The following is a 25,437-nucleotide window of genomic DNA, read 5'->3' on the forward strand; positions in this document are numbered from 1 at the left end:
AAGTTCAATCCCTGGCCTTGCTCAGTGGGTTAAAGATCCAGCATTGCCATGAGCTGTGGTGTAAGTCACAGACATGGCTTAGATCCTGCGTGGCTGTGGCCTAGGCCAGCAGCTACAGCTCCAGTTCAACCCCTAGCCTGGGAACCTCCATATGCTGCAGGTGCAGCCCTAAAGAAAAAAAAGCAGAACTGTTCATTTTAAGTACGAATTGGGCAGACTTAGTTGACATCTGTGTTCCTCTTAAAGATTAGAATTTGAGGAGTTCCCGTCGTGGCGCAGTGCTTAACGAATCTGACTAGGAACCATGAGGTTGCGGGTTCGATCCCTGCCCTTGCTCAGTGGGTTAACGATCTGATGTTGCCATGAGCTGTGGTGTAGGTCGTGAGCTGTGGTGTAGGTCGCAGACGCGGCTCGGATCCTGTGTTGCTGTGGCTCTGGCGTTGCTGTGGCTCTGGCGTAGGCCAGTGGCTACAGCTCTGATTCGACCCCTAGCCTGGGAACCTCCATATGCCGCGGGAGCGGCCCAAGAAACGGCAAAAAGACAAAAAAAAAAAAAAAAAGATTAGAACTTGGTGTGTTAAATCTCAACTCATGCATCTTCATTTATAATTCCACATTATTGCATTTAACCTTTTTTCTCCTCTCACCAGATTACAATTCCTAGACCTTCTGTGGCATCTACGCAGTCGACTTCAGGAAGCTTTCATTATGGTCAGCAGCCAGAAAAGAAAGACCTTCATCCTATGGAGCCCACTGTGGAACTTTTCTCTCCAAGGGAGAACTTCTCTGGCTTGGTTGTGATAGAGGGCGAACCTCCTAGTGGAGGAAGCAGAACAGACTTGGGTCTTCAGATGGATCATGTTGGTCATGACGTGTTACCCAATATTAGAGAGTGTGACAGACCCCAAGACCTGGGACCAAAAGACCTTTCTGACCATGACAGACCGTCTCTGAGGGAATTTGAGGGTCTCCCTAGGGAAAAGGAAGGGAAAAGCATCCTTCTAGGGTCAGATAATGAAGATGAGAAATTGAGTAAAAGGCAGCATTATATTGAGATCGCCCCTCTCCCAGGAGACTTGGTAACAGTGGAAAGGGATCACACAGCTACTGCTGAACCTCTTGATGTGATAAAGACACAGACTTTCAGTGTGGTGCCAAATCAAGACAAAAATCATGAGATAATGAAGCTTCTGGCAGTTGGAACTTCAGAAATCTCTCCGCACGTTACTGACCCACATGTCGAAGGACAGATAGGCCAGATGGCAGCAATGCAAAAAAGTAAGATATCTAAGGATGGTGACCTCAAGAGTGAAGACTTGCCAAGTCATCAAGGAGACCTCTCTACTTTTTTGCACCAAGAGGGTAAGAGAGAGAAAATGGCCCCTAGAAATGGAGAACTATTTCATTCTGTTTCAGAGAGTGAGCATTGTCCCCCATCCCGGAAGGATGTGGTTAGGTCATCCTTTGTAACTAGACACAGCCGAATCCCTGTTTTAGCACAAGAGATAGACTCGGCTTTTGAGTCATCCTCTCCAGTCTCTGCAAAAGAAAAGCTCCTCCAAAAGAAAGCTTATCAGCCAGATCTAGTCAAGTTTCTGGTAGAAAAAAGGCAACTCAAGTCTTTCCTTGGGGACCTCTCAAGTGCCTCTGATAAACTGCTAGAGGAGAGATTAGCCACTGTTCCTGCTCCCTTTTCTGAAGAACAAGTCTTCACTCCCTTTTCAAGACTGGCTGTAGATTCACACTTGAGCAGGTCAGCTGAAGACAGCTTTCTGACACCCATCATCTCCCAGTCCAGAAAGAGCAAAATTCCAAGGCCAGTTTCATGGATCAGCACAGATCAAGTCAATAACTCAACTTCATCTCAGTTCTTGCCTCGACCACCACCAGGAAAGCCACCCACAAGGCCTGGAGTAGAAGCCAGGTAATGCAGTGTGCTCTCCCAATGTTAAGTGTGTAGCATTATTTCTGTGTCTGCTTAATTATAATATGTCACCAGTGTCATTACTCCTTTGCCTGCTTCTGATCGAGTACTTCCTTCCCTGCCTTTCCCAAGCACAGTGTAGTTGAAGGGGTCATTTTGATCCGGGTTAGTTTTTTTTTTTTTTTTGAGGGCCACACCCTCAGCATATGGAGGTTCCCAGGCTAGGGGTCGAATTGGAGCTGTAGCCGCTGGCCTAGGCCACAGCCACAGCAACGTGGGATCTGAGCTGCATCTGTGACCTACACCATAGCTCATGGCAACACCAGATCCTTAACCCACTGAGCGAGGCCAGGGATCGAATCTGCAACCTCATGGTTCCTAGTTGGATTCATTTCCACTGCACCACAACAGGAAATCCCATCCATGTTAATTCTTAGTTCTCCCTCTTTCTAGTGCTATGAACCTCAATTTCATTATCTATAAAATGATAAATGATAAAATATTTGCCTCATGATTTTTGGAAGAGGAACTCAGGTAGAATATGTTTAGAGCTTTGCTTAGTGTTTATTAGCATGAAGCAAAGGCTTTGTCTCTTCCCCAGTCCATTTTAACTAGATACTCGGTAATTTGCTAGTGTGGTCTAGTCATAGTCCCTTTATAATAGATGTCATTATGATGTAAAATTCTAATGAAGAATACTGTGTGTATAATTTTTTTTTTGGTCTTTTTTTTTTGCTATTTCTTTGGGCTGCTCCTGCGGCATATGGAGGTTCCCAGGCTAGGGGTCGAATCAGAGCTGTAGCCGCCCACCTACACCAGAGCCACAGCAACACGGGATCCGAGCCGCATCTGCAACCTGCACCACAGCTCACAGCAACGCCAGATCCTTAACCCACTGAGGAAGGCCAGGGATCAGACCCGCAACCTCATGGTTCCTAGTCGGATTCGTTAACCACTGAGCCACGATGGGAATTCCTGAAACGAATTTAAGTGAAAATAATTATTCTCTGTTCTTTTATTTAAGGCTCCGCAGATATAAAGTCCTAGGGAGTAGCAATTCCGACTCAGACCTTTTCTCTCGCCTGGCCCAAATTCTTCAAAACGGATCTCAGAAACCCCGGAGCACTACTCAGTGCAAGAGCCCAGGATCCCCTCACAATCCAAAAACACCACCCAAGAGTCCAGTTGTCCCTCGCAGGAGTCCCAGTGCCTCTCCTCGGAGCTCTTCCTTGCCTCGCACATCTAGTTCCTCACCATCTAGGGCTGGACGGCCCCATGACCAGAGGAGTTCATCCCCGCATCTGGGGAGAAGCAAGTCGCCTCCCAGCCACTCAGGATCTTCCTCCTCCAGGAGGTCCTGCCAACAGGAGCATTGCAAACCCAGCAAGAATGGCCTGAAAGGATCCAGTGGCCTCCACCACCACTCGGCCAGCACTAAAGCCCCCCCAGGGAAGAGTAAGTCAGCCAGTAAACTCAGCAGATAGGAGCTGGGCTGTGTTTCTGTGAAAGGTGTGAGATCTTCCTCCTAAACCTGATGCATGTGCGTCCCTGTACTGTCTATTTAAAAAATCAGTGTTGATCTTCTCTTGCAAAAGAAAGTAACATGATAAATTATTTATAAGAAGATAAAAATATATGATAAGGAATTACCTAAGGCAGGCAGCAAGCAGATCAGGAATCAATGCCTCTGCATAGGAAGGGGGAGTCCAGTAAAATCCAAGGAGGTGAAACTGATTACATGAACTCTCATTTATTAGCTGCCTTCAATACAAAAATGTTGAAGGTAGGAAGTGGAATGCAATTTTAAGGGGTTTAGCTTACTTTTTTTTTTTAAGGCTCCACTCAGATTATATAGCAAAAATGAAAACTCCTCATTTTAATATTTTCAGTTCAAAACTTCCCAACCTTGGAGAGTCAGAATTGCTCCAACATTCAAGTGTGTAAGAAGCCCGTTGCTGGGGAGCCAGTGCTCACATACATTTGGCCTGTGTGTTGCTCTGGTGTATTGAGAGTTCACACCTTTTTACTTTGCCTCATTCCTATTATCTCACTGGATTACACATTTTTTTAAAGTTAGTGATTCTCACCTGATCCAGTCTCTATTTTAACAGTACATTCTCATGTGCTCTAGCAGCACATGCTGGAATTTCAAATAAAGTTACTTTTTTGAACCCCCTAGTATTTCTCTTTGGAGCAACAGTTCTTAGTATATTTTTATTATGAAAAATAACTGATGGAACTTAAGGAAAAGTCTAAACAGAGCTATTTTGTGCTTTAGTGCTTTAGGGAGAGGGGCAGAATGTGAGGGTAATGCCCTTCAGGATAGAAGAACCCTCTTCTCCTGTTAGTTTCCTGCTTGTGGGGGGAACACTGATGGGAGTAGACCTTGCTTCCTCAAGGCTTCTAGGTACCAACTATTTCTCATATCAACCTCTGGGATGATACCAGGGAAGTACATTGCTATGGAATGTGACTCTATGCTTTTAGAGCTTTGGAAAGAAAACTAGAAATTAAATATATTGAGGCTTAAAATTCTCAAACTTTGTATTTTATACATTTAGCCAATAAGGAATGAGTATCTGAGGAAATAAATTTAGGCTCATTATATATCTTTCAGTGTTTTATTACTTGCTTTTCCTGTGCTTTAATTTGAATATTTGGGCTTCTTGACCTGATTTCCATGTAATCTTAATTTAGAAAACTGTTAGGAGGATCATATTTGTTCTGATCTTACTCTTCTTCTAACAGGAATTAGGCAAAGTTACATTATACTCAATTTTTTAAATGGGCTCTTTTATACTCTGTAGTTTTTGTGTTGTAAAGACCTTATTAAGGTCAGGTAGATTGGTCTGCTTGTTGTTGAAATTTGCCTTCTAGCAAACATCTGTGCTTTCTCTTTGACCTTGTGTTTGCTGCCAAACTTAATAATGGTTGAATTGGGGAAAAAAAAAAAAGATATTTCCTCACAAAGTGAACATATTCTAATGCTGCATCAAAGCCGCCCTGAAGCTGCACTGAACCTCTCTTGTTCTCTTTATCTGTGTTGAGCTTTTAAAAAACAAAGAAAAAAAACCCAACAACTCAAAACACTATTGAGGCATATATGGTCTCCCATAAGAAATGTAGCATAGTGTGAAATCTTAATTTCTCTCTGGTTTCAAGACTACAGAGGAATGCAGTAGACAAGACATATTTGCTGTTTAACTAGAGCAACTGTAATATTGGAAGACTGATCTTTATGTATTATATTGTATAATAGTTGCTATAACACTATTTGCATGTCTTCATGGTAAATTATATAAATACTTATAAATATATAGAGAAACATATGCTTATATAAACTCATTCTTTCTCATTCTCCATTTGTAATTTCAAGATCACAGATGGTGAAAATACTTTTTATTGTGTGCCTCGAGTACACTTGGGCCTTGCCTATCTTCATTTTCTGAAAATATGTTCTTGGCATGTGACACTTCAGATTCTTTTTGCCTTCCTTGTGTATAATGCAGAGGTTGGCGATCTTTAACAAGCCAAGATAGGTTATTTAATTTTCATTTAAAAATTTTTAATAGGGGAATAATTACTAGGAAATGCTTATAAGACTGGTTCAGAGATTTGTCATGTTAATCACATAATTCTGTCATGGTTAGAGTGGATAAACTGGGATGATAATCATGGGTCTGACAATTTTTTTTTTTTAATCTCTTTAAAATTACCATTCTGCTTTATTCTTTTCACATCACTTTTGGGGGGAGGGCAGGAGTACTGGGAAGTAATCTACAATTAAGAAAGTATATTCTTTTTTCTATTGTGTTAGCTAAATTGTGCTAAAAGTAGCCAGCTTTAAATCCTGACCTCTCTAATCAGAAATAAGCTCATGGTAACTATTTGAAAAGCTGATGAGGCTGCAACTTTGGTGTGTGTGTTAATTTCTTATTGGCATTTCTCTGCTAGCAATCAAAACTGACATTGATGTCAACATGACAGCTGAATGTTCTCTTTCTTGTTTCCTTCCATTTTTCTCCCAGCTTTTCCACTGTGTTATCTATCCCGTTTTCTAAATGGTAATGACAAACTCAAGATCCAGAAAGACCCTTGTTGTGTAAGAATATTTTATTTTGCATGTAGGGAAAAGAGTTAACCAAAGATATTTGTGCTCCGATACTTTCAAAAGAAGACAGACTAATTATATCTTACGTATTAAAAACTCTATGGTTTTTAAAAGCATAGTTTGTGCTTTTAGCTTTTAAATATTTTAGTCTAAAAAGAGAAGTTGGCAGCCCTGAGCAGAGCACTGTTGGCACAGGATTTTTGTTATTTTATTTTAGAGAACGACAGAAAATGAATTGGGATTTTTGTTGTTGTTGTTGTTAGTTCTGTATTTTTTATTTTTTTTATTCTTATTTTTTAGTGATGCCATGTTTCATATTTCAGTGACAAACATAGATCAAGTAATTTTAAACTAGTTTGGTTATTCTACCTAAGATAAGGGACATGGCCATCAATTGAAGTTAAGCCAACCAACACTAAGAGTTGTATGGGGCTGAAGTTAAAAATTATCTTTTGAAAACCAAGTGCCTCCTAGTTTCTCACTACAAAATGGCTAGTCACCTAGTCACACTTGCCCTTACTAGTCAAGGGAGGCCTTGACTAGTCTCTGGAATTACTTGGGTAGAGCAAAAGATGGAATTAGCAACAGCTCAATCCCTGTAGGTAGCATTCTTCCTAAATTAGGTTGCCAAATCTTCATGGCGTGCAGATTGTTTGAAATATTAAAATTCCGCACAGCAGTTTTTTGCACAGCTTAAAGGCATTTAACTTTAACTATAGTCAACAAAGAAGGAAGATTGGGTCATATCAAATTTAACTTGACTGCACAGATTATAAAACATCTTTAAATGGTAAATCTTAAGTAGGTGCTCTCATTCTCAACTTGGTGTGCAACTGGCCTTGCTGACAGTGGCATTGTTACATTTACTCTTTTTTTAAGTTGCATGTTGTGGAGTAAATGTTTTGGTTTTTTAAGTTGCCAAGTTAATCAAACCCTAAATAAGTAGCAAAATGGTCATTTGAGACCCACTGTTGTCATTATCCACTTTATATTACTTGCTTTAAAATGTTAAACAAATCTCAGCTATTACTAATCCAGTGGACTAGGGTGCAGTATCCCTTTATGTTTCGCTCTTAGCCCCTATGGGAACCTGAGGTTCTTCTGTAATCATCAGAGATTCCTTCCAGGCCACAGATTTTTAAGTGAATGTTTCTATGTTTATATTCAACTGGCAAGGAAGAATGTTGGTGCATGTTTTATAAACCCAGAGACAGACAGTTGAAACTATAACTAGTTTTTCTATATCCAGTAGCTTTGAATTAAAACCAGATGCTTTTTCCCTCAAGAGCAGAGGATTCTTTGTTATAGGAACTACATTTTTAATCTAACATTATAAATTGGTGATAGGAGAAACAGGATCCAGAATTCAGAATTTAGTGGCTTAGGTGGAAAAAAATGCATCTTACTCTGCCTATTTGAAAATACATTTATTTGTAGATAAGTCTAGATTTTGTCTTAAAGATCAAAAATTTCCCATTTTAAACCTTTTTTCATTCCTTTATATCTATCAAAATGTGGCATATGTTAGGGAACCGTTTGTTTCTTCTGTCATGTTGATGTGTTTTGGGATTAAGTTATTTGCATTTACTCTTTTAAAATCTGTCCATTTCTGTTTATGTGTTGGGACTTTGCCTAAAGGGAGGACTATTTCAGCACCTATATCACTGAGGAGATAGAATGGTTGATGACAACTGTACTTTAATTTTTTTGAGTTTGGTTCTGTTGCAGAATAGTTGTCTACAGAACCAATCAATAGTAACTATTTGCAGAATAGTTACTTATCTATCTTCTAATACAAAAAGTATTACAGGATTAAGGCATGTAACCACTATGGTAGTCCTCACATGTTGATATTTACCAACATTGCTAGAGAGAACTGCAGGAGATAAATGCGGAATTCCTATAGTTCTTAGTAACTCCCTGACATGGGACAAGGATCCCAATTAAAGGGGAGTTTGGGTGCTGCATATCTCAGATCCCTGGCTGGATATGAAATGATGCTATTAAAGTCTTGACCCATCAATACATTTTCTAATTCAGCTGTGATTATCTGCTCCAACTTTTAAAACATAAGCTAGATGTTTAATTATCCCCCTTAAGCAAATTTGGACCAGAAAATTAAAGTATGTAATAAGATCAAAGTAACCCTGAGGTGATACACAGCCTCAAGATACTGAATAGCGAAATAGAAACCTTTACTCAGTAATGACTTGAATATTTCCTTAGATTTTGCTGGAGATCCTTGGTTTTAAGGAGACATGTAAAGGAAGTGAAGCCTTTTTCTTCATTACCCTGTGAAAACTGAACAGAATCTGCCTCTTTAATTGAAGTGATAGTATGGGCAGAGTATGTATCACTGATGATACTGACATGTCTGTCAGATACCCTGGGCCAGGAATTCTGGGTTCCTTGACCTAGAGAACAGGATTCAGTAAAGCAGACCTTTGAGTCCCTGTAACTAGAGAATTTGCTGATGATATATAATTTTACACTCTAATGATAGGAAATTTTCTCTTTTCAAAGTAGTTTAATATTGTTTCATATTGTGTACATAAGTATTAACTTTCCCAGTTAAAAGTACTGGGTAAACCAAATTTTTATATAGACTACGCTTGCCATATGTTTGTTGCTTTCTTCCCCCCTTGAAATACACGGTTTAAATCCTTAAAAAAAAAAAATTCATGCGCAGCGTTCAACCATACCTGGAGTCTGTCAGGGTGTTCTTCACTGATCCACAAGGGATAAACAAATCTACCAGAGCTTGAATGTGATTTATTTTAGGGATCAACCCAGGGAGGGGAAAGCCCTTGGGATTTTTTTTATTTTTAAACTAGTGACCAGTTAGTTTACTAAAGTAAAAAGCATTCAGAAAAACAGAGATAGGAAGCTAAAGCAAATATAACACTGTACCACTTGGGACTCTGAAACTGGAATGGTGAACTGAATAAAGAAAAGAACACATGACCTGGGCTTGAGTTCCCTCAGTTCACAGTTCCTGACCCCTTCCTGATCCTTTCCTAAAATAACCAAGTTATTTACTTACAAGTTCACAGCTTTTAGGAAAAAAGAGATAGTTGGGAAACAACTAGTTTTGAATTAGATCTAAATCTTGAAATATTACCTCTTGGCAGCTGTTAAATGGACCCACGAATCAGAGGAATTTTCTCTTGTCAAGCAAAACCAATAAGTTAGAATAGAGAACTTCAACAATTCCACAGTTTTCTTCCTTTCTTCTCCTCTTCATGACACAGAGTGATGAGAAACTGTTCTTTGAAATACCTCCAAAGGTACTGTATTGTGTCCCTTTACCCTCAAGTAGCCCTCTTTATGCATTTTTGCTCAGGCAACCAAGGACATAGAGTATTGGCAGAAACATGGAGTGCTTTGTATAGGCCATCTGTACATAAACGTGTAATTATTTATTTAATTTTCCCATTTGGATCATATTAAAGCTTTGTACAGTGTTTTAAGTTCTGTTTTAAAATTATTTTGTATTTTATTTTTATAATCTAGTAATAAAATATTCATTCCGCATGCAAACTCTAGTTCTGTTTGTGTGGTGGTTTGGATTTCAGAAGTGGGAAATATAATTTTTCTAATTTAATAAAGTTATCAAATGCACCACAGGTTACAAGATCAAGGGGGAGCAGAAAGTGTTACTATAAATGCAGTATCACATCCAGAAGTGACCTAGAAAAAGAAGCACTAGACTGAATAGAAACTAGGTGTTCAGTATCCCTGAAGACAAAAACCAGAGTTGGAGGATAGGGGGAGATGGTTCCCCATGTAAAAATCGAACGTGTTAAAAGCTCTCTTTCAAGCCATCATTCTATCTCTAGGGGGAGGTAATTTCTCCTTCTCTGTAGGAATCCTACCTATAGCACTGAAGTGATTTCTGCTTCCCCCCACACACTCCTTTCCACCTTCCTTAGAACCAAAGGAACTCACGAGAGGCATTCCTGTGGGCCGATTTGCCTCACCTTTCCTGATTTGGATTGGCCTGCAGTGTTACTGCCATTTGTTTCTCTCTGCCTGGTTTCCCTTTCTCGATTTCTCGGTGAGGAGCACTATCCAAAAAGAGCTCCCTCTCCTGTTTTTCAGAATAAGAAATTAAGATACATACACCTCAAGCTCCCAGAAACTAATCATGTATGTGCCTATTAACTTCTCAACTGCAAAGTAGCTGAAATAAGTAAACTTGTGTAACGGGTGAGGGATACATAGTAGGCGATTATGTGTGCAGGACGGCCTGAAGCACTCTGAGGGTTGTGGGCTGAGGATCATAAAAAGCGCCCCTGCAAGAATTGAGTCTTAAGAGTCTTAAGTCATCTTTTGATGGTGAATCCTGGAAAAACAGTGCCTGGGTACAGGATGGGACGGGATTGAAAACGCAGCCTTTGAGAAAGACAATGTCAAAATTAAGTTAACTTTTTCCTAACTTCTTCGGGGTGGTGATGGTTGAAAACTAGACAACGTAAACTCTTAAAAGAACGTGTTTATCGTAAATATAGGCATCTTCCTTCCCCGGAGACTTGTTCACCTTTACCGTCCTGCCGCTCTCCTGGGCCCTAGGTCTCCCCGGCTGCGTCCCGAGCCCCAGCAGGTCGCCCTCGGCCCAGGGCAGCCGGGACCCGGTCTCACCGACAGCGGCGCGCCGCACCTAGCAAACCACCGGGCCTTGGGCCGGTAACCGCAAGCCCAGCCGAGGCCTTCATCCAAGGCCCGAGCCGAGCCTCAGCATGGGGAAGCCCCGCCGCCGCCGGTCCCGGCCCCGCCCACGGCCCCGCCTCCTCCGCCCCGCGGCCCAACGGTCGCCCCTCGGCGCCGGCCCCGCCCCTCCCAGACCGCCCGTGGCGCGCCGGCGCCTGCGCAATCGCCTCCGAGCGCCCGAACCGGGATGGCGGCCGTTTTGGAGTCGCTGCTGAGAGAGGAGCTGTCGGTCGCAGCCGCCGTGCGGTGGATCGCGCACAGCGCCCAGAGTTCGGAGGTAACAGTGCCGACACGCCCCCAGCCTGGCCCGAAACTGCTTCCCGCGGAGACACCAATCCTCCGGTCCCCTTCTTCTGGGGTGCCTGGCTGTCAGCCCGGGCCGAGTACTCTCCAACTAGGGGCCGATGCCCCGGCTGCCCGCCTGCCTCAGCGCGCCCTGCAGCCCCTACTGCTCGTGGCCGCGGGCTGGCAGCTGACCCTCTCGCTCACTGCCGCTTCTTCCTCAGGATGACCCCGGGGAGGCGGCCGCGCTGAGCTCACTTCGGCCACTACGGAAGGAATTCGTTCCATTCCTGCTGAACTTCCTGAGGGAGCAGAGCAGCCGCGTCCTCCCGCAGGGCCCCCCAACCCCCGCCAAGGCCCCTGGCTCCTCCGCAGCCTTGCCAGGGAGGCCGGGGGGCCCGCCGCGGGGGGGCCGCGGAGCGCGCAGCCAGCTCTTCCCTCCGACAGAGCCTTCGAGCGCTGCCGCAGCTGAGGCCCCTTCGGCCCGCCGTGGGGGCAGGAGGCGGGGCCCGGGGCCGGCCCGCGAGCGTGGAGGCCGGGGCCCCGGGGGCCTGGAGGAGGGAGTCAGCGGGGAGAGCTTACCCTGGGCCGGAGGCCGAAGGCCCAAGAGCTCCGGCAGCCCCAGCAGCCCTAGCCTCGCGCGCTCTGACCCGCCAAACCTCAGCAACCTGGAGGAGTTCCCTCCCGTAGGCTCGGTTCCTCCGGGCTCTGCAGGGTGAGAATCAGCCTTCATCGAGGAGATGGGTGGTAGCAAGGCTCCGCTAGGGCAGTCAGTAAATTAAGGCTAGGTACTCTATGGTAGAGCGTAGTATTGGCAAGAAGGTTGGAAAAGAGATAACTACCATAGCGAGGCGTGTTTTGCAATGAGATTGTGGTGGAGGGGGAGATGCTTGAAAAAGAATTTGAGAAAAACTTGTGGCTACTCCTTAGCAGGACCAAGCCTTCACGCAGGATCAACCCAACTCCGGTGAGCGAAGAGCGGTCACTCTCCAAGCCCAAGACTTGCTTCACCTCACCCCCAATCAACTGTGTCCCCAGTTCCCAACCCTCAGTCCTGGACACTAGCCCTTGGGGCCATGGCCTCCCCTCAGGGTGCCGAAGTCTCCAAGAGGAGCGGGAGATGCTCAGGAAGGAGCGGTATGGCCTTGCCGCTCCCTGGGATGTCAGCTTCGACCATAGGGGATATGCAGGGTTTCTCCATGATTGATTTGACCCCTGGGAACCCTGGGCTGTGGATGTGTTTCTGAAGGAACCTGAGGGTGGCTGTGGAGGGGAAGCTAGGCTGACTGCTCCTGACATTTTACTTTCCCCATAGTTCTAAGCAGCTGCAGCAGTCATCTGCTCCTGCCTGTCCAACCCCAGAATCAGGGTGCCCTCACCCCATGCGGACAGGAAACCTCACAGCTGAACCTGCTGACCCTGCCAGAGTGTCTTACCGCCGGCGCCTGGAGCTAGTAGCCCTTGTCTACTCTTCATGCATTGCAGGTCAGTAAGAGCAAAGGGGATTGGAATGGAGATACTTGTAGAACTATAGGGTAAAAAGATTGATAAGGCATGTAGAACTGAACTTTGCTGGGTTCTGAATGGTGTTCAGTGTCCTGGAGGTTTGTTTTTGTTTGTTTGTTTGTTTGTTTTATCCAGAGAACCTGGTACCAAACCTCTTCTTAGAGCTTTTCTTCGTCCTTCAACTTCTTACTGCCCGGAGAATGGTGGTCGCCAAGGATAGTGACCTTGAACCAAGTCCAGGACCCATAGGTCAGTGAACCAGCCTCTTTTTGAGAAATGGGGTCTGGAAATGGAATCATTCTTAACCAGCAGCTTGGCACTGTCCTTGTAGATTCCCTGGAAAGCCCGCTGTTCCAGAGTGTCCATGATTGTGTCTTCTTTGCTGTGCAGGTTTTGGAGCATCAGTTTCAGTGAGTTTCTCCAGTTGAGGCATTTGAGCCTTATTCCCATTGTCTACTTGGTTCTCTGGCTACTTGGATACATGCTTGCGCTTGACACAGATGCAGTGACCCTGGACCTTTTCCTAAATGTAGCCTTGAATTTTATGTCAAGGCTATGAATTTAGCTCTTGAGAGAATCAAACTGCCACCAGTGGTCTTGGTAGCTGACCTTTGGGTTTATGTCTAATGTTTCTGCCCTGCTCTCTTGTTCCTTGCTCCCTAAGATCTCATTTCCTTCCCCTTTGCCTTCATCATCTTTAATCCTTGGCCCATGATTTTTCCTTATGTACCCGCTCCATGGTCCAGGTAATGCGCTGTGTAGTGTGCAGGTGTCCTCTTTCCTGTTTGCAGTCTGTCTCATTCCCAGTCATTTGTGCTCTTGTCCCTATAGCATTCTTTCCCACCTGGACAAAGGGACCCTGAAGCTGTTGGCTGAGAATGAGCGGCTATTATGCTTCTCACCAGCTCTGCAAGGCCGCCTCCGAGCTGCCTATGAGGGCAGCGTTGCCAAGGTAGTGACCCCATCTTAGACATCTACTAGCCCGGACCTGACCTCTCCCAGACTCAATCCAGGAACCCCAGTTCACACCACTCTAGTGTCATATGGGCTAAAACTGGGCTGGAATATGGGAATGAACTTTTCTGCACATGAACCCTGCCGGTTCAGTCCCTAATGCCACTGCCATATTTTTTAGGTCTCTCTGGCAATGCCTCCGTCTGCTCAAGCTGTCTCCTTCCAGCCAGAAACTGACAATCGTGCCAACTTCTCCAGTGACCGAGCCTTTCATACTTTTAAAAAACAGAGGTGATAAGAGAAGGGAACTTTGGGAGAGGGGTGATGCAGCATTTTCATAAAAACTAGGAGTTTGGCATGAACAGGTGGTAGGTTAGCACCAGCAGACCATTCCTAGCAAATATCATAAGGGCTGCTTAGCTTCATTCTGTTTCATGCCCATCCATGGACTTGAACCTCTGACTTTAGCAGCCTTCTCACAGGTTTGTGACTCTAGTCACAGGGTTCTCAGGCCAGATTGCCAGATCAGCTTTAACTGCCCTCAGAAGCATGTGAAGCGTGTGGTGTCCTGCTTCCCAGATGGTAGTGTTATCATGTAGAGCACTTTGGAGAGGAAAGGAATGGGGTTGTGGGGTAGTCCTGGCCTCAGTTCTAAGCTATGGAAGGCACTCCTGAGAGTGAGTCAGGTCAGCTGTGCCTCCGTTGATAGGCATTCCTGTGTGTCTGTCAGGGATGTATTTTATGAGGTGCTTCGAGAGTGGGAAGACCGCCACGAGGAGCCCGGCTGGGATTTTGAGAAGGGCTTGGGCAGCAGGATCAGGTAGGTGCTCAGACACTAGTCACCTTGTCTTCCTTGCTTCCAACACTGAGCAGTCTAGCAGTGCTTTGGTAGCTGATTGGAGGAAGGCTTTGCCCCACTCCTTCTAGCTCCCAGCTGTTAGCTTCTGTCCTCCTTCATCTCTCCAGTTACTGCCACCTCTGCCTCTACTCAGAAGGGATTTGTCTCTCCAGCTCCTTCCACTCAGAAATGATTTGCACATGCTCTGTGATTTCGAGTGCTTGGAACGCTCTTATTCCAGGTTGCTTGAGTTTTGGCCCAAGTCACTGGTTAGACCCTTTCTGACCTGTTTTCTCCATCATTTGGTTTGACAACACGGATCACTTTGCATACCTAGGTAACTAGAATGCAGAAAGAATATCCTCTTGTCCAGTGATCCACCATCCATGTTGGTCATAAAGCTCACAGGCACTCAGTGTAACTGAAGATGAGAGGGGTGGTATTATTCCTTGTTGGGTTAAATGTATCTCTAGCCTTGAAGGATCTCCGTGCTGAGGAAAGTGTCCCATGCCTTTTCCCACATCCTTGTGCCAGCTCTGGCAGAGGTCTGCTCAAGTCCCTGGTAAAGGGCTGAAAGGCCCAAGGATTGGCTTGTTCTCTCAGATCTTTTTCCCCTGCTCCTCCTTCCCTCACAACTCCATCTGTGTCTCTCATTCCTCAGAGCCATGATGAGTCAACTCTCTGCAGCCTGCAGCCACAGCCATTTTGTTCGACTTTTCCAAAAACAACTTCTCCAGGTAATAGCCCAGAAGGAGATTCATCTGCAGCGGACAGTATATATTATAGGCAGCCAGGATATGGCTGGCACTTTGGGACTGGTCAGGCAGGTGGGTGGGAAGGCCCTTGGCTGGAGGTTGAATAAGAGTTCTGCTCTCTGGGTGGTGGTTGATGTTGGGGCAGCCTGAGAGGAGCCAGAGCATTCTCTCACATGCCTGCACCCCCTGCTTCCCTGGCTTTCCTTCAGCCTCTCACGACTTCCTTGCCCTTGTCCTTTCTTGTGACAGAAAGAGCACAGGCCTAGGACTCAGACAGGTCCAGTTTCAAATCCTAGCTTTTGTGACCCTAGGCAAATGATGAATCTTGAAGTTTCAATTTCTTCACCTGTAAAAACAAGAATATAGGAATTCCGGTTGTGGCTTAGTGAAACAAACCCAAATAGTTTCCATGAGGACACAGGTTTGATCCTTGGCCTCGCTCAATGGGTGAAGGATTTGGCATTGCCTTGAACTGTGGTGTAGGCTGGCAGCCATGGCTCTGATTCACCCCCTAGCCTGAGAACTTCCATATGCCATGAGTGCAGCCCTAAAAAGACCAAAAAAAAAAAAGAGTATAATCCAGACCTCAAAAAAATGTATCTATGGCACATGATACATGGTTGGCTTCATTGCTTCCTCCTCATTTTTTTCAGTTCTTCCCAGAAAAACTTAACTGGTTTTCGGTTTCTCTCCTCTTCCCCCTGCCCTAGATGTGTCAGAGTCCTGGTGGCGCTGGGGGCACCGTCTTGGGTGAGACTCCGGATGTGTTAAATATGCTTGGAGCTGACAAGCTAGGGCGGCTGCGGCGCCTACAGGAACGGCTTGTGGCCCCTCAGAGCAGCGGGGGTCCCTGCCCACCCCCCACTTTCCCAGGCTGTCAGGGCTTCTTCAGAGACTTCATCTTAAGTGCCAGCAGGTAAAGGTCCCCTGTTACGCAAAGAATGAGGGCACATGCCAGGAAAGGTTTATGTTCGAAGAAGAGTAGACAGTTTTCTCTCCTTGGCCTGGAGCAGAACATGGTGGGGCTGGGTGATCGGGGCTCCTTCTAACCCACACCTCCTGCCTCCATGTCCCTTCTCATTCTTTAGCCCACATGGGTAACCTCATTGCTCCTTGGCCTCCCTTGTCCACCTTGCTGAGCCTTTCTGTGTGTAGCACCTCTTTATTCTGGTCCTTCCTACATCTCTTCTGGTGCCTTTTCTCCCCTCTCCCCTTCATAGCTTCCAGTTTAACCAGCATCTCATGGATAGTCTTAGTTTGAAGATCCGGGAGCTCAACAGCCTTGCCCTGCCTCAGCCTGAGCCTAGTGATGAAGACGGAGAGTCAGACGTGGACTGGCAGGTTAGAAAGCAGAACAAGAGGAGTTCCCTTGTGGCTCAGCGGGTTACAAACCCAACTAGTATCCATGAGAACACGAGTTCGATCCGTGGCGTTGCTCTGTGGGTTAAGGATCCAATGTTGCTGTGAGCTGTAGTGTAGGTCACAGATGCAGCTTGGATCCCTTGTTGCTGTGGCTGTGGTGTAGGCCAGCAGCTGCAGCTCCAATTTGACCTCTAGCCTGGGAACTTCCATATGCCACAAGTGCCGCCCTAAAAAAAGAAAGAAAGAAACTGGAACATAGGAGATGATGGGGTTCTGACCTAGTGGAAAAAGGGTATTTTCAAGAAGAAATCTGTAACAGTTTTGGTTTTGTTCTAGAAGCTTTATGCTTAGGACTTTTACTTCTTGAAGGGTGAACGGAGGCAATTTGCTGTGGTGCTGCTCAGCCTGAGGCTTCTGGCTAAATTCCTTGGCTTTGTGGCTTTTCTGCCATACCGGGGGCCCGAACCACCCCCGACCCGTGAGCTCCAGGACTCCATTCTGGCCCTGAGGAGCCAGGTGAATGGGGGCTCTGGTAAGGAGGGAGCTGGGAGGAGACGCAAGGCACTGGCATTAGAAGGGTCTCCCCAGCCCCCCAGAATGCCTGCTGACTGACACTGGCCCTGCAGGTGCCCCCAGCCCTAGATGTGCGGGCTCTGCTGCAACAGGGGCTACGGGCCCGCCGAGCAGTGCTCACGGTGCCCTGGCTGGTGGAGTTCCTTTCCCTCGCAGACCACATTGTCCCCATGCTGGACTATTACCGCAGCATCTTCACCCTCCTGCTGCACCTGCATCGGTGAGTAGAGAGAGGGCACAGCTTGAGCAAAGGGTACCGGGGCAATGTTGCTGAGGCTGCCATTTATGAAGAGGGTCCAGCAGCCTTTGTTTCCTGTGTGCACAGCCAGAACTGACCCTTAGGGAAGAGGCCAGGCCACAAGGAAAGACAGTGAGCGGTTAATTGCACTTTGACTGCTCCCCCACCACTTTTTAAAAATTTTATTGGAGTACAGTTGACTTAGAATGTTGTGTTAGCTTCAGGTGTACAGCACAGTGAATCAGTGATACATATATCCGTTCTTTTTCAGATTCTTTTCCCATATAGGCTAACACAGAGTATTGAGTAGATTTCCCTGTGCCATACAGTAGGTCCTTGTTACTTATTGACTTTGTTTATAGTAGTGTATCTATATACCAATCCCAGCTTCCCAATTTATCCCTCTTCTCAGTGTTGCCCTTTTGGTAACCAAAATCTTTGAGTTTTTCTGTTTTGTGAATAAGTTCTTTTATATAATATTTTATTAGATTCCACATATTAGTGAACTCCTAATGATACTTGTCTTTCTCTGACTTACTTCACTTAGTAGGATAATCTCTAGATCCATCCATATTGTTACAGATGGTATTATTTTCTTCCTTTTTAGGGCCCAGTAAAAAGCCATTGTATGTATGTACCACATCTTGATCCAGTCCTTTGTTGATGGACATTTAGGTTGCTTCCATGTCTTGGGTATTGTAAATGGTGCTACAATGAACACTGAGGTGCATGTATCTTTTTGAATTATGGTTTCCTGGTTTCCTTCAGATATATGCCCAGGATTGGGATTGCTGGGTCATATTCATGTTGTAGTTCTGTTTTTTTGTTTTTTTTACTTTTTAGGGCTGCACCTGTGGCGTATGGAGGTTCCCAGGCCAGGAGTCAAATCTGGGCTGTAGCTGCTGGCCCACACCACAGCCACAGCAACACGGGATCTAAGCCATGTCTGATCCTCAACCTGCTGAGTGAGGCCAGGGATCTAACCTGCGTCCTCATGGATACTGGTCAGGTTCATTTCCACTAAGCCACGATGGGAATGCCTATATTTTGTTTTTTAAGGAGCCTCCATGATGGTTGCACCAATTTACATTCCCACCCACAGTTTAGAAGGGTTCCCTTTTCTCCACACCCTCTCCAGCATTTATTGTTTCCAGGCTTTTTTGATGATAGCCATTTGAGGGTTGTGAGGTGATCCCTCATTGTAGTTTTGATCTGCATTTCTCAAATAATTAGAATGTTGAGCGTCTTTTCATGTGCTTTTGGGTCATCTGTCTGTCTTTGGAGAAATGTCTATTTAGATCTTCTGACCATCTTTAGGATTTGGTGGTTTGGTTTTTTTGATATAAAGCTGTATGAGATTTTCATGTATTTTGGAGATTAATCCCTTGTTGGTTATTTCATTTGCAATGATTTCCTCCCATTCTGTGGGTTGTCTTTTCACTTTTTTTAAATTATTTCCTTTGCTCCTATTGGCCCTTTACTATCCCTACTGTGGCCCAGCTAAGAGGAATACACATCTGGGAGGGGCCGTAAGACCTGGTTGCCTGCATGACAGCAGTCCCTTCTATGTCTACTGTTGAGAATTATCTCCCCATTGATAGCTTTCTTTTATGCCATTCCATTTCTTTCTTTGCACAGACTCCGTTCACACCCTCATTTACCTTTTAGGAGCTTGGTCTTGTCAAAAGAAAGTGAAGGGGAGATGTGTTTTCTGAACAAGCTGTTGCTGCTGGCTGTCCTGGGCTGGCTTTTCCAGGTTGGTGGAGTGAGGGTCCAAATTGGGGAAGGGGGTAACTACTGTGGCTAGAGATGGAGAGAGGGAGGGTGTCTGAGTCTGAACCAGGGCAGAGCCAGAAGGTGAAGGTCCAGAGGAGGACCAGGGTTTGCCATAGTTTGAGAGGAAGGTTGCTTTGAACCTGGTGTCTAAACCCTGAAACTACAAGGAAGAAGGTGTGATGAATCTCTAAAGTGCTGACTGGAGTTTGTACTGCGCTGATCTCTTGTCAGATTCCCACAGTCCCTGAGGACCTATTCTTTCTGGGAGATGGTCAGTTGGATGCCTTTGAGGTGAACACAGTAGTTTCAGAGCATGGCTTGGTAAGTGTGGGCATCCAGCCAGAACCACGGGAACCACAAGAGTCAAGGAGGCAGGCTGCCTGGTGTGGCCCAGCTGGAGACAAGCCAGAGTAGAGGCTAAAGTCTTATGTGATGCTCTCACCTGAGTGCCCCATTTCTGGCATGCTGGGGGGATAGGAAGCCTGCCTCCCCATCCCTGGCCTGTTCTCTCCCCCAGGACAGCATGCCTGTCGTGGACCAGCACCTGCTCTACACCTGCTGCCCCTATATTGGTGAGGATACAGTCTCCCCGCCGAGGATCCCAGTCCTTGGCCTGTCCCTTCGTGAGTCCCCAAGAGGCACCCTGGGGGCCCAGCACCCTAATACATTGTTTGGTTCTTAGGCGCTCCCTGCTGCCTCATTCTCTCTACTCCACAAATGCTTAAAGTCAAGATACTTGGGAGGGTGGGATGGTTCTGGAACTAAGTGCTTGGGCTTCCCTGATGCAGGAGAGCTCCGCAAACTGCTGGCTTCATGGGTATCAGGCAGCAGTGGGCGGAGTGGGGGCTTCGTGAGGAAAATCACCCCCACCACCACCACTGGGCTGGGGGCCCAGCCTCCCCGGACCACCCAGGGGCTGCAGGTAAGGGGCAGGGTGAGGCGGGCGTCACCCAGGGGAAAGGGAAAGGGAGCACTCCACACAGTGCTCCGTCCTCCCCGCAGGCACAGCTGGCCCAAGCCTTCTTCCACAACCAGCCGCCATCCCTGCGCAGGACTGTGGAGTTTGTGGCAGAGAGAATTGGCTCTAACTGTGTCAAGCATATCAAGTGAGCCTGGGTTGAGGGTTCCAGTCTCATTTCCTTACCATTTTTCCCTTCAGACTGAGGAAAGTCAGCCTGAGGGTGTGGGGGAGCGGGTGATAGAGGACATCGGCCAGGCGGCAGGAGGGCCGCTAAAATTGCTAATGTTCTTAGAATGTTAGTTCTGACCAGGCTTCCTTGAATTTGCAGCTCCTTTCCTGTTCAGCTTTTCCAACTACCTCCAAACTTTGCTGTTCCTGCTGTAGGGCCACACTGGTGGCAGATCTGGTGCGCCAGGCAGAGTCACTTCTTCAGGAGCAGCTGGTGACGCAGGGACGAGAAGGGGGAGACCCAGCCCAGCTGTTGGAGATCTTGTGTTCCCAGCTGTGCCCCCACGGGGCCCAGGCATTGACCCTGGGGCGGGAGTAAGGCGCCAGTCTGTTTGGACCTTCATCGCCACTCCCCTCTTCGCTTTTACTCTCCTGTCCCTTTGCCCTCATTATACTCCTCCTTTATTTCATGTCTTCTCCCCACCCTGCTTTTTTCATTCTTTTTTTGCCCGCTCTGTAGGCTCTTACCTTGGGTTTGGGAGGTTTTAGGACCCGAAGTCCAGAGTGGTATTGGAAGAGCCTGTGGTTGGGTATCCATTCCCCCAGCATCCGGGGTGGGGTAGGAGGGCTGAGTGCCTCCCCTGAGGCAGAGCCCTCCTGGCTGGGGTGGTTGGTGCACTTAGGACATCTCCTTCTCTGAGCCAGGCAGACATATCTAGACATCAGCAACCTTTGTCTCTTTTTAGGTTCTGCCAAAAGAAGAGCCCAGGTGCCGTGCAGGCATTGCTTCCTGAGGAGACCCCGGCAGCTGTACGTAGGAAGGAGTCCTGTGTGTGTGTGTGTGTGTGTGTGTGTGAGAGTGAGAGAGAGAGCGCGCGGGCAAGAGCGAGCTTGTGAGGCTTCTGGGGCAGGTGGGTCAGTCCTGGGCTTGGACACTCATCGTTGTCCCTGACTGGCCCCTGACTCTGCAGTCCTCCTGTGTCACAGGTTCTGAGCAGTGCAGAGAATATTGCCGTGGGGCTTGCAACAGAGAAAGCCTGTGCTTGGCTGTCAGCCAACATCACAGGTAAGGGCCAGGCAAGTTTTTCAGGAGTGGGTTGGCAGGAAGGCGGAGGCCACCAGGGGAGACAAGACTCAGAGCCAGTTGTACATGGGGAAGGCATAGGTTTGCATGGTGGGCTATTCAGAGCTGTTTCGGTGACGTCTCTTCTGTCCTCCCTCTGACTTGCAGCACTGATCAGGAGGGAGGTGAAGGCAGCTGTGAGTCGCACACTTCGAGCCCAGGGTCCTGAGTCGGCCACCCGGGGGGAGCGGAGGGGCTGCTCCCGTGCCTGTGAGCACCATGCTCCCCTCCCCTCCCACCTCATCTCCGAGATAAAAGTACACAGCTCCCTACTCCCTTTGGCTCCCCTCCCTCTCCTTGCTCTTTTCCTGGTCTCCTTCCTTTCTCCCTCAGCTCCAGTATTTGTGTGGCAGTTTTCTGTGTTATTCAGCTAGTTGCCATTTTATTCATGACTGAGTGGAATTAGGTAGGGCAGAACAGAATTGAATGGTTTTAGTAATTGTTCTCTGAGTTTTGTATTTGAATCACCCAAAAGGGTGAAAAGGAAAAATGGCAGAGCTGAGTGATGGGGCAGAGTCTGAAACTAGTTCTCTCTGGCCCAGGTCAGAGGTAGTAGTGTCAGAAAATAAAAGATTGGGAGTTCCCGCCATGGCTCAGTGGTTAACAAATCCAACTAGGAACCATGAGGTTGCGGGTTTGATCCCCGGCCCCACTCAGTGGGTTAAGGATCTGGCGTTGCCATGAGCTGTGGTGTAGGTCGCAGACACAGCTCGAATCCTGTGTTGCTGTGGCTCTGGCGTAGGCCGGTAGCTACAGCTCCGATTGGACCCCTAGCCTGGGAACCTCCATATGCTGCGGGAGCGGCCCAAGAAATGACAAAAAGACCAAAAAAAAGGAAAATAAAAGATTGGACTAGGGACTAAGAAGGTACGGCTAAAATTTAGAGTCTGTAAGAGGGAGAAGAAAACTCTCCCTAGCCGTTAGTTACTGGTTTTGTATATACAGAGGATTTCTGTACTGAAACCTCAACTCTCCTGAGAAGATGAACAGAATACCATAAAGGACAGGAAATATCATATGTACAAAGTAGGACAGTTCCCCTAAATGCTTTCGGCGTAAGATGCCCTCTGGGAATTAGCTGTGTACGTCTTTGTCCCAAGACGATTAACACCTCCCGAGTTCTCTGGCAGTATGTTGTCCCTCGGCTTACCTGCTCCATCTCGTTCCTCTGTTGTCCACTTGGTTGCTTCTCCCAGCTGTGCTGTCCTGCCCGAGCCCCAAGTCTAAAGGCACCTTGGCCCAGTCACTTAACCCCAGGGCCCGGTCTTCCTTTTCCTTTCGCCTCTTTCCACTGGCCGATCCCTACCCCAAGGCACATTCTCTGTGGCCTCCTAGGCCATAGCCTGGCCTGAAGCCTTACTCTGCTCCCACCCCAACTTTCTCCAGGATGTGCTCTCTCTGGCCGTGGGGCCCCGGGACCCTGAGGAGGGAGTTTCCCCAGAGCATCTGGAGCGGCTCCTAGGCCAGCTGGGCGAGACGCTGCGGTGCCGCCAGGTGAGACGTGGCAGGATGCTCTTCCTGTAGACCCTTGTCCAGTGCCTATAACCAGAGCCGCATTGGCTCTGGGCCGCTGCTCTAAGGATGGCGCTAATGTCCAGGGTCTCCCTGCTTTTCCCCCACAGTTCCTGTGCCCACCTGCTGAGCAGCATCTGGCAAAGTGCTCTGTGGAGTTAGCGTCCCTCCTTGGTATGGTTCCTTTTTATCACATCACTCTGTTGCCAGATCCCCCAGTTCTCAGGGTTGGGTACGGGCAAGATTAGAAAATGGAGCTTTCTTCTGCTCTTCTTCCTCTCACGGGCTGACCACATAACCCTGTCTCCATTACTTAAAGCTTGGTTTTCCTCTCTTCCTGTAGTTGCAGATCAAATTCCTGTCCTGGGCCCCCCGGCACAACACCGGCTAGAGAGAGGGCAGGCTCGAAGGCTCCTGCTCATGCTGCTTTCCCTGTGGAAGGATGACTTCCAGGTGCCAGTTCCGCTGCAGCTGCTGCTGAGCCCAAGAAATATGGGCCTTCTGGCAGACACTCGGCCGAGGGAGGTGAGCCAGAGAAGTGGTCGGCTGGGAGCAGGGAGGCTTCAGTCATGTTTTATACCCACCACCCTCACCTCAAATGCGATCAGCTGGTTTGGGGGCTGTGCTTATTTTCTTCTCCATGCTCAGACTTTATCTTGTCTCCACCTCCTCCCGCCCCAAAGCTCTGTCCTGCCTGTCAGGGTCACTGTGCAATCCTCCCGGACGCCCTAACCCCCTCCTCTCTGTGTGTTGCAGTGGGACCTGCTGCTGTTCTTGCTCCGGGAGCTGGTGGAGAAGGGTCTCATGGGACGGATGGAGATAGAGGCCTGCCTGGGCAACCTCCATGAGGCCCAGTGGCCGGGGGTAAGGACTCCTCATCTCCTCCTACCTGGAGAGAGAACAGGTGTCATTCTTAGGGAGCTTCCTACTGCTCAGTGGACTGTCAAGTGTCTTGAGGCCCACCCTGAAATGGAGTGGCTGCTGTGGGGGGCCTCCTGCACATTTAAGTGGCTATTGCGTGAAGGACTGTGTCCATGGAGGAGGGCAAGGCAGGGAGTTAGAAAGCAACATGGCCTAGGGAGGGTGCGTTTTTTTAAATCAGAATAAGCTGGATTTCAATTTCAGCTCATCCTTAATATTACTGTGATTCGGGACAAGGTAATTCATCCATAACATGGGAATAACTTACACCTTCTAGGGTTTTTCATGAAGAGAGAACGTGCATATGAAGTACTCACCAGGTGATTCTGAGTCTGAGCCTCCGACGCATTCACTCTCCCTGCCAGAATTTGAATGTCCTAGAGTGCTAATGGGACAAGGTCTCAAGTCCATTTCACTGTAGGAGGCAGTTGGGAAAAAATAAAATAGCTAGAGATATTTGGGATTGATTTTTAGTAGAAAGGGTGAAGTATCCTTTTCTGTCATCTTTGTGCTTTTTCCAGGATTTTGTTGAAGAATTAGCAACAGTCTTCAACCTGTTTCCAGCTGAGCCTCAAGTGCCAGAGCCCCAGCTGAGAGCTTGTGAGTTGGTGCAGCCAAACCGGGGGACTCTGCTGGCCCAGAGTTAGGGCTGGGAAGTAGCCCTACCTTGGGCATCTCACCAGAGCGCTGGAACCCAGCCTGACTGTGCCTCAAGACAAGGCCCCAGAGCCACTCCAAGTGCCCACTGTGACCCTTGCTGCTGTGGGAGTAGCTAAGTCTGTCGTCAGGCTTCCTGTTTCCATGTGAAGGGAGAGGGTGGCTGCCTGGCATCCCACTGACTACAGGCTTGCCATCCCAAGTCCCAGAGGAAGGAGGGGTCACCTGATTCAGGATTATAGTGGAAAAGCCTAGAGACTCCAGCCCTGGAGCAGAAGAGTTGGCATTTACAACTTGGATACTAAATGAAATGATGTGGGGAGGCTCCTGTGAGCACCACTTGCTGCTATCCCAGCACCTCTTAGAGCTCTGTGATTTGGGAAATCATGACAGAGGCAAGTGACTTGAATGATTAAGTTCAAACATGAATCTTGGGAGTCAGAGTCTGTCTTACCACCAGGAGCTGGACTGCCATCTCCTTAAAAATGTACAACAGATAAGGTGGGGCTCGCCTGGCAGAAACCCACCTTTTACCCTGCACGCCGCCTGCCTTCAGCCCCGTGCAGGTAGTCACTCTTGACTCTAGCTCCATCCAGGGGCCAAGCACAGGCAGAACATTAGTGCTTTTTAAAATAAACTGTTTTCTGTACCAAGGGCTTCATGTCTAGTTATTTTCACCTTACTCTTCCCTGAGGAAGGTGGTGAAGTGGCAGGTGGATGTTGACAAGGTCGAGCTGGCCCACTTAGCAGTGCCTAGGTGTTCCATCATGTGAGCCTGGAGCCCTGGTTACCTCGCTGCCAGCAGTCTTGATTTCTGTGCTACTTCCTGTGAAGGTTTAGGATAATGTGCACAACTCCTACTTACCGGATGCCTTACCAGCTTACCAGCTCTCATGAGTCTTATTTTCTTTGGTGCTGAGGTGTTTAATTTTTCTACATGTCAACAAACCATGCACTTATTTTGACTAAGAAAGCACTAGCTTGATAATGTGCATTCACTCCTGTAAAATTAATGGTCTTTCTACTTTCGCAGTGTGTAAGAGGTTCAGGCTTTGTCACGGGAGGG

At 47.3% G+C, this 25,437-nt stretch overlaps 2 protein-coding genes across 7 annotated transcripts in view; both read left to right on the top strand.

Moving 5' to 3' along the window:
• The window catches only part of TTBK2 (tau tubulin kinase 2), a 149,964-nt gene extending 140,459 nt beyond the window's left edge, over positions 1-9,505 (top strand). For all 4 annotated transcript variants that reach the window (XM_047766568.1, XM_047766569.1, XM_047766571.1 and 1 more), the window contains 2 exons: positions 651-1,924; positions 2,949-9,505. In XM_047766568.1, coding sequence (XP_047622524.1) covers positions 651-1,924; positions 2,949-3,408 — 1,734 coding nt within the window. In that variant the 3' untranslated portion in view covers positions 3,409-9,505. The remainder of the gene's footprint in view (positions 1-650; positions 1,925-2,948) is intronic.
• Positions 9,506-10,875: 1,370 nt separating this feature from the next.
• Positions 10,876-25,020, top strand: CDAN1 (codanin 1). Of its 3 annotated transcripts, none has more exons than XM_047766574.1 (28): positions 10,885-11,022; positions 11,252-11,742; positions 11,958-12,164; positions 12,343-12,512; positions 12,669-12,782; positions 12,865-12,943; positions 13,365-13,485; positions 13,669-13,778; positions 14,218-14,307; positions 14,987-15,062; positions 15,791-15,996; positions 16,301-16,421; positions 16,812-16,958; positions 17,069-17,235; positions 18,922-19,009; positions 19,261-19,350; positions 19,547-19,601; positions 19,818-19,951; positions 20,032-20,135; positions 20,375-20,533; positions 20,905-20,968; positions 21,146-21,224; positions 21,390-21,538; positions 22,668-22,775; positions 22,904-22,967; positions 23,137-23,318; positions 23,550-23,657; positions 24,236-25,020. In XM_047766574.1, the coding sequence occupies exons 1-28, from the start codon at positions 10,933-10,935 to the stop codon at positions 24,359-24,361; spliced, it is 3,699 nt and encodes a 1,232-aa protein (XP_047622530.1). In that variant the 5' UTR covers positions 10,885-10,932; the 3' UTR covers positions 24,362-25,020. The 3 variants fall into 3 exon arrangements, with proteins under 3 accessions (XP_047622532.1, XP_047622530.1, XP_047622531.1); XM_047766575.1 differs by having other exon boundaries at positions 10,886-11,022; positions 11,961-12,164; XM_047766576.1 differs by lacking the exons at positions 22,904-22,967; positions 23,137-23,318; positions 23,550-23,657; positions 24,236-25,020 and having other exon boundaries at positions 10,876-11,022; positions 21,390-21,491; positions 22,668-22,748.
• The last annotated feature ends 417 nt before the right edge of the window (positions 25,021-25,437 follow it).

Source organism: Phacochoerus africanus, chromosome 2, assembly GCF_016906955.1.
Source record: "Phacochoerus africanus isolate WHEZ1 chromosome 2, ROS_Pafr_v1, whole genome shotgun sequence".
Classification (NCBI taxonomy): Eukaryota; Metazoa; Chordata; class Mammalia; order Artiodactyla; family Suidae; genus Phacochoerus; species Phacochoerus africanus.

Excerpts from the sequence above, each read along its gene's own strand:
- CDAN1 (XM_047766574.1), top strand. The coding sequence starts at position 10,933 with ATGGCGGCCGTTTTGGAGTCGCTGCTGAGAGAGGAGCTGTCGGTCGCA. Across the intron at positions 11,743-11,957 it reads GTTCCTCCGGGCTCTGCAGG|CAGGACCAAGCCTTCACGCA; the intron begins GTGAGAATCAGC and ends GCTACTCCTTAG. Across the intron at positions 22,776-22,903 it reads AGACGCTGCGGTGCCGCCAG|TTCCTGTGCCCACCTGCTGA; the intron begins GTGAGACGTGGC and ends TTTCCCCCACAG.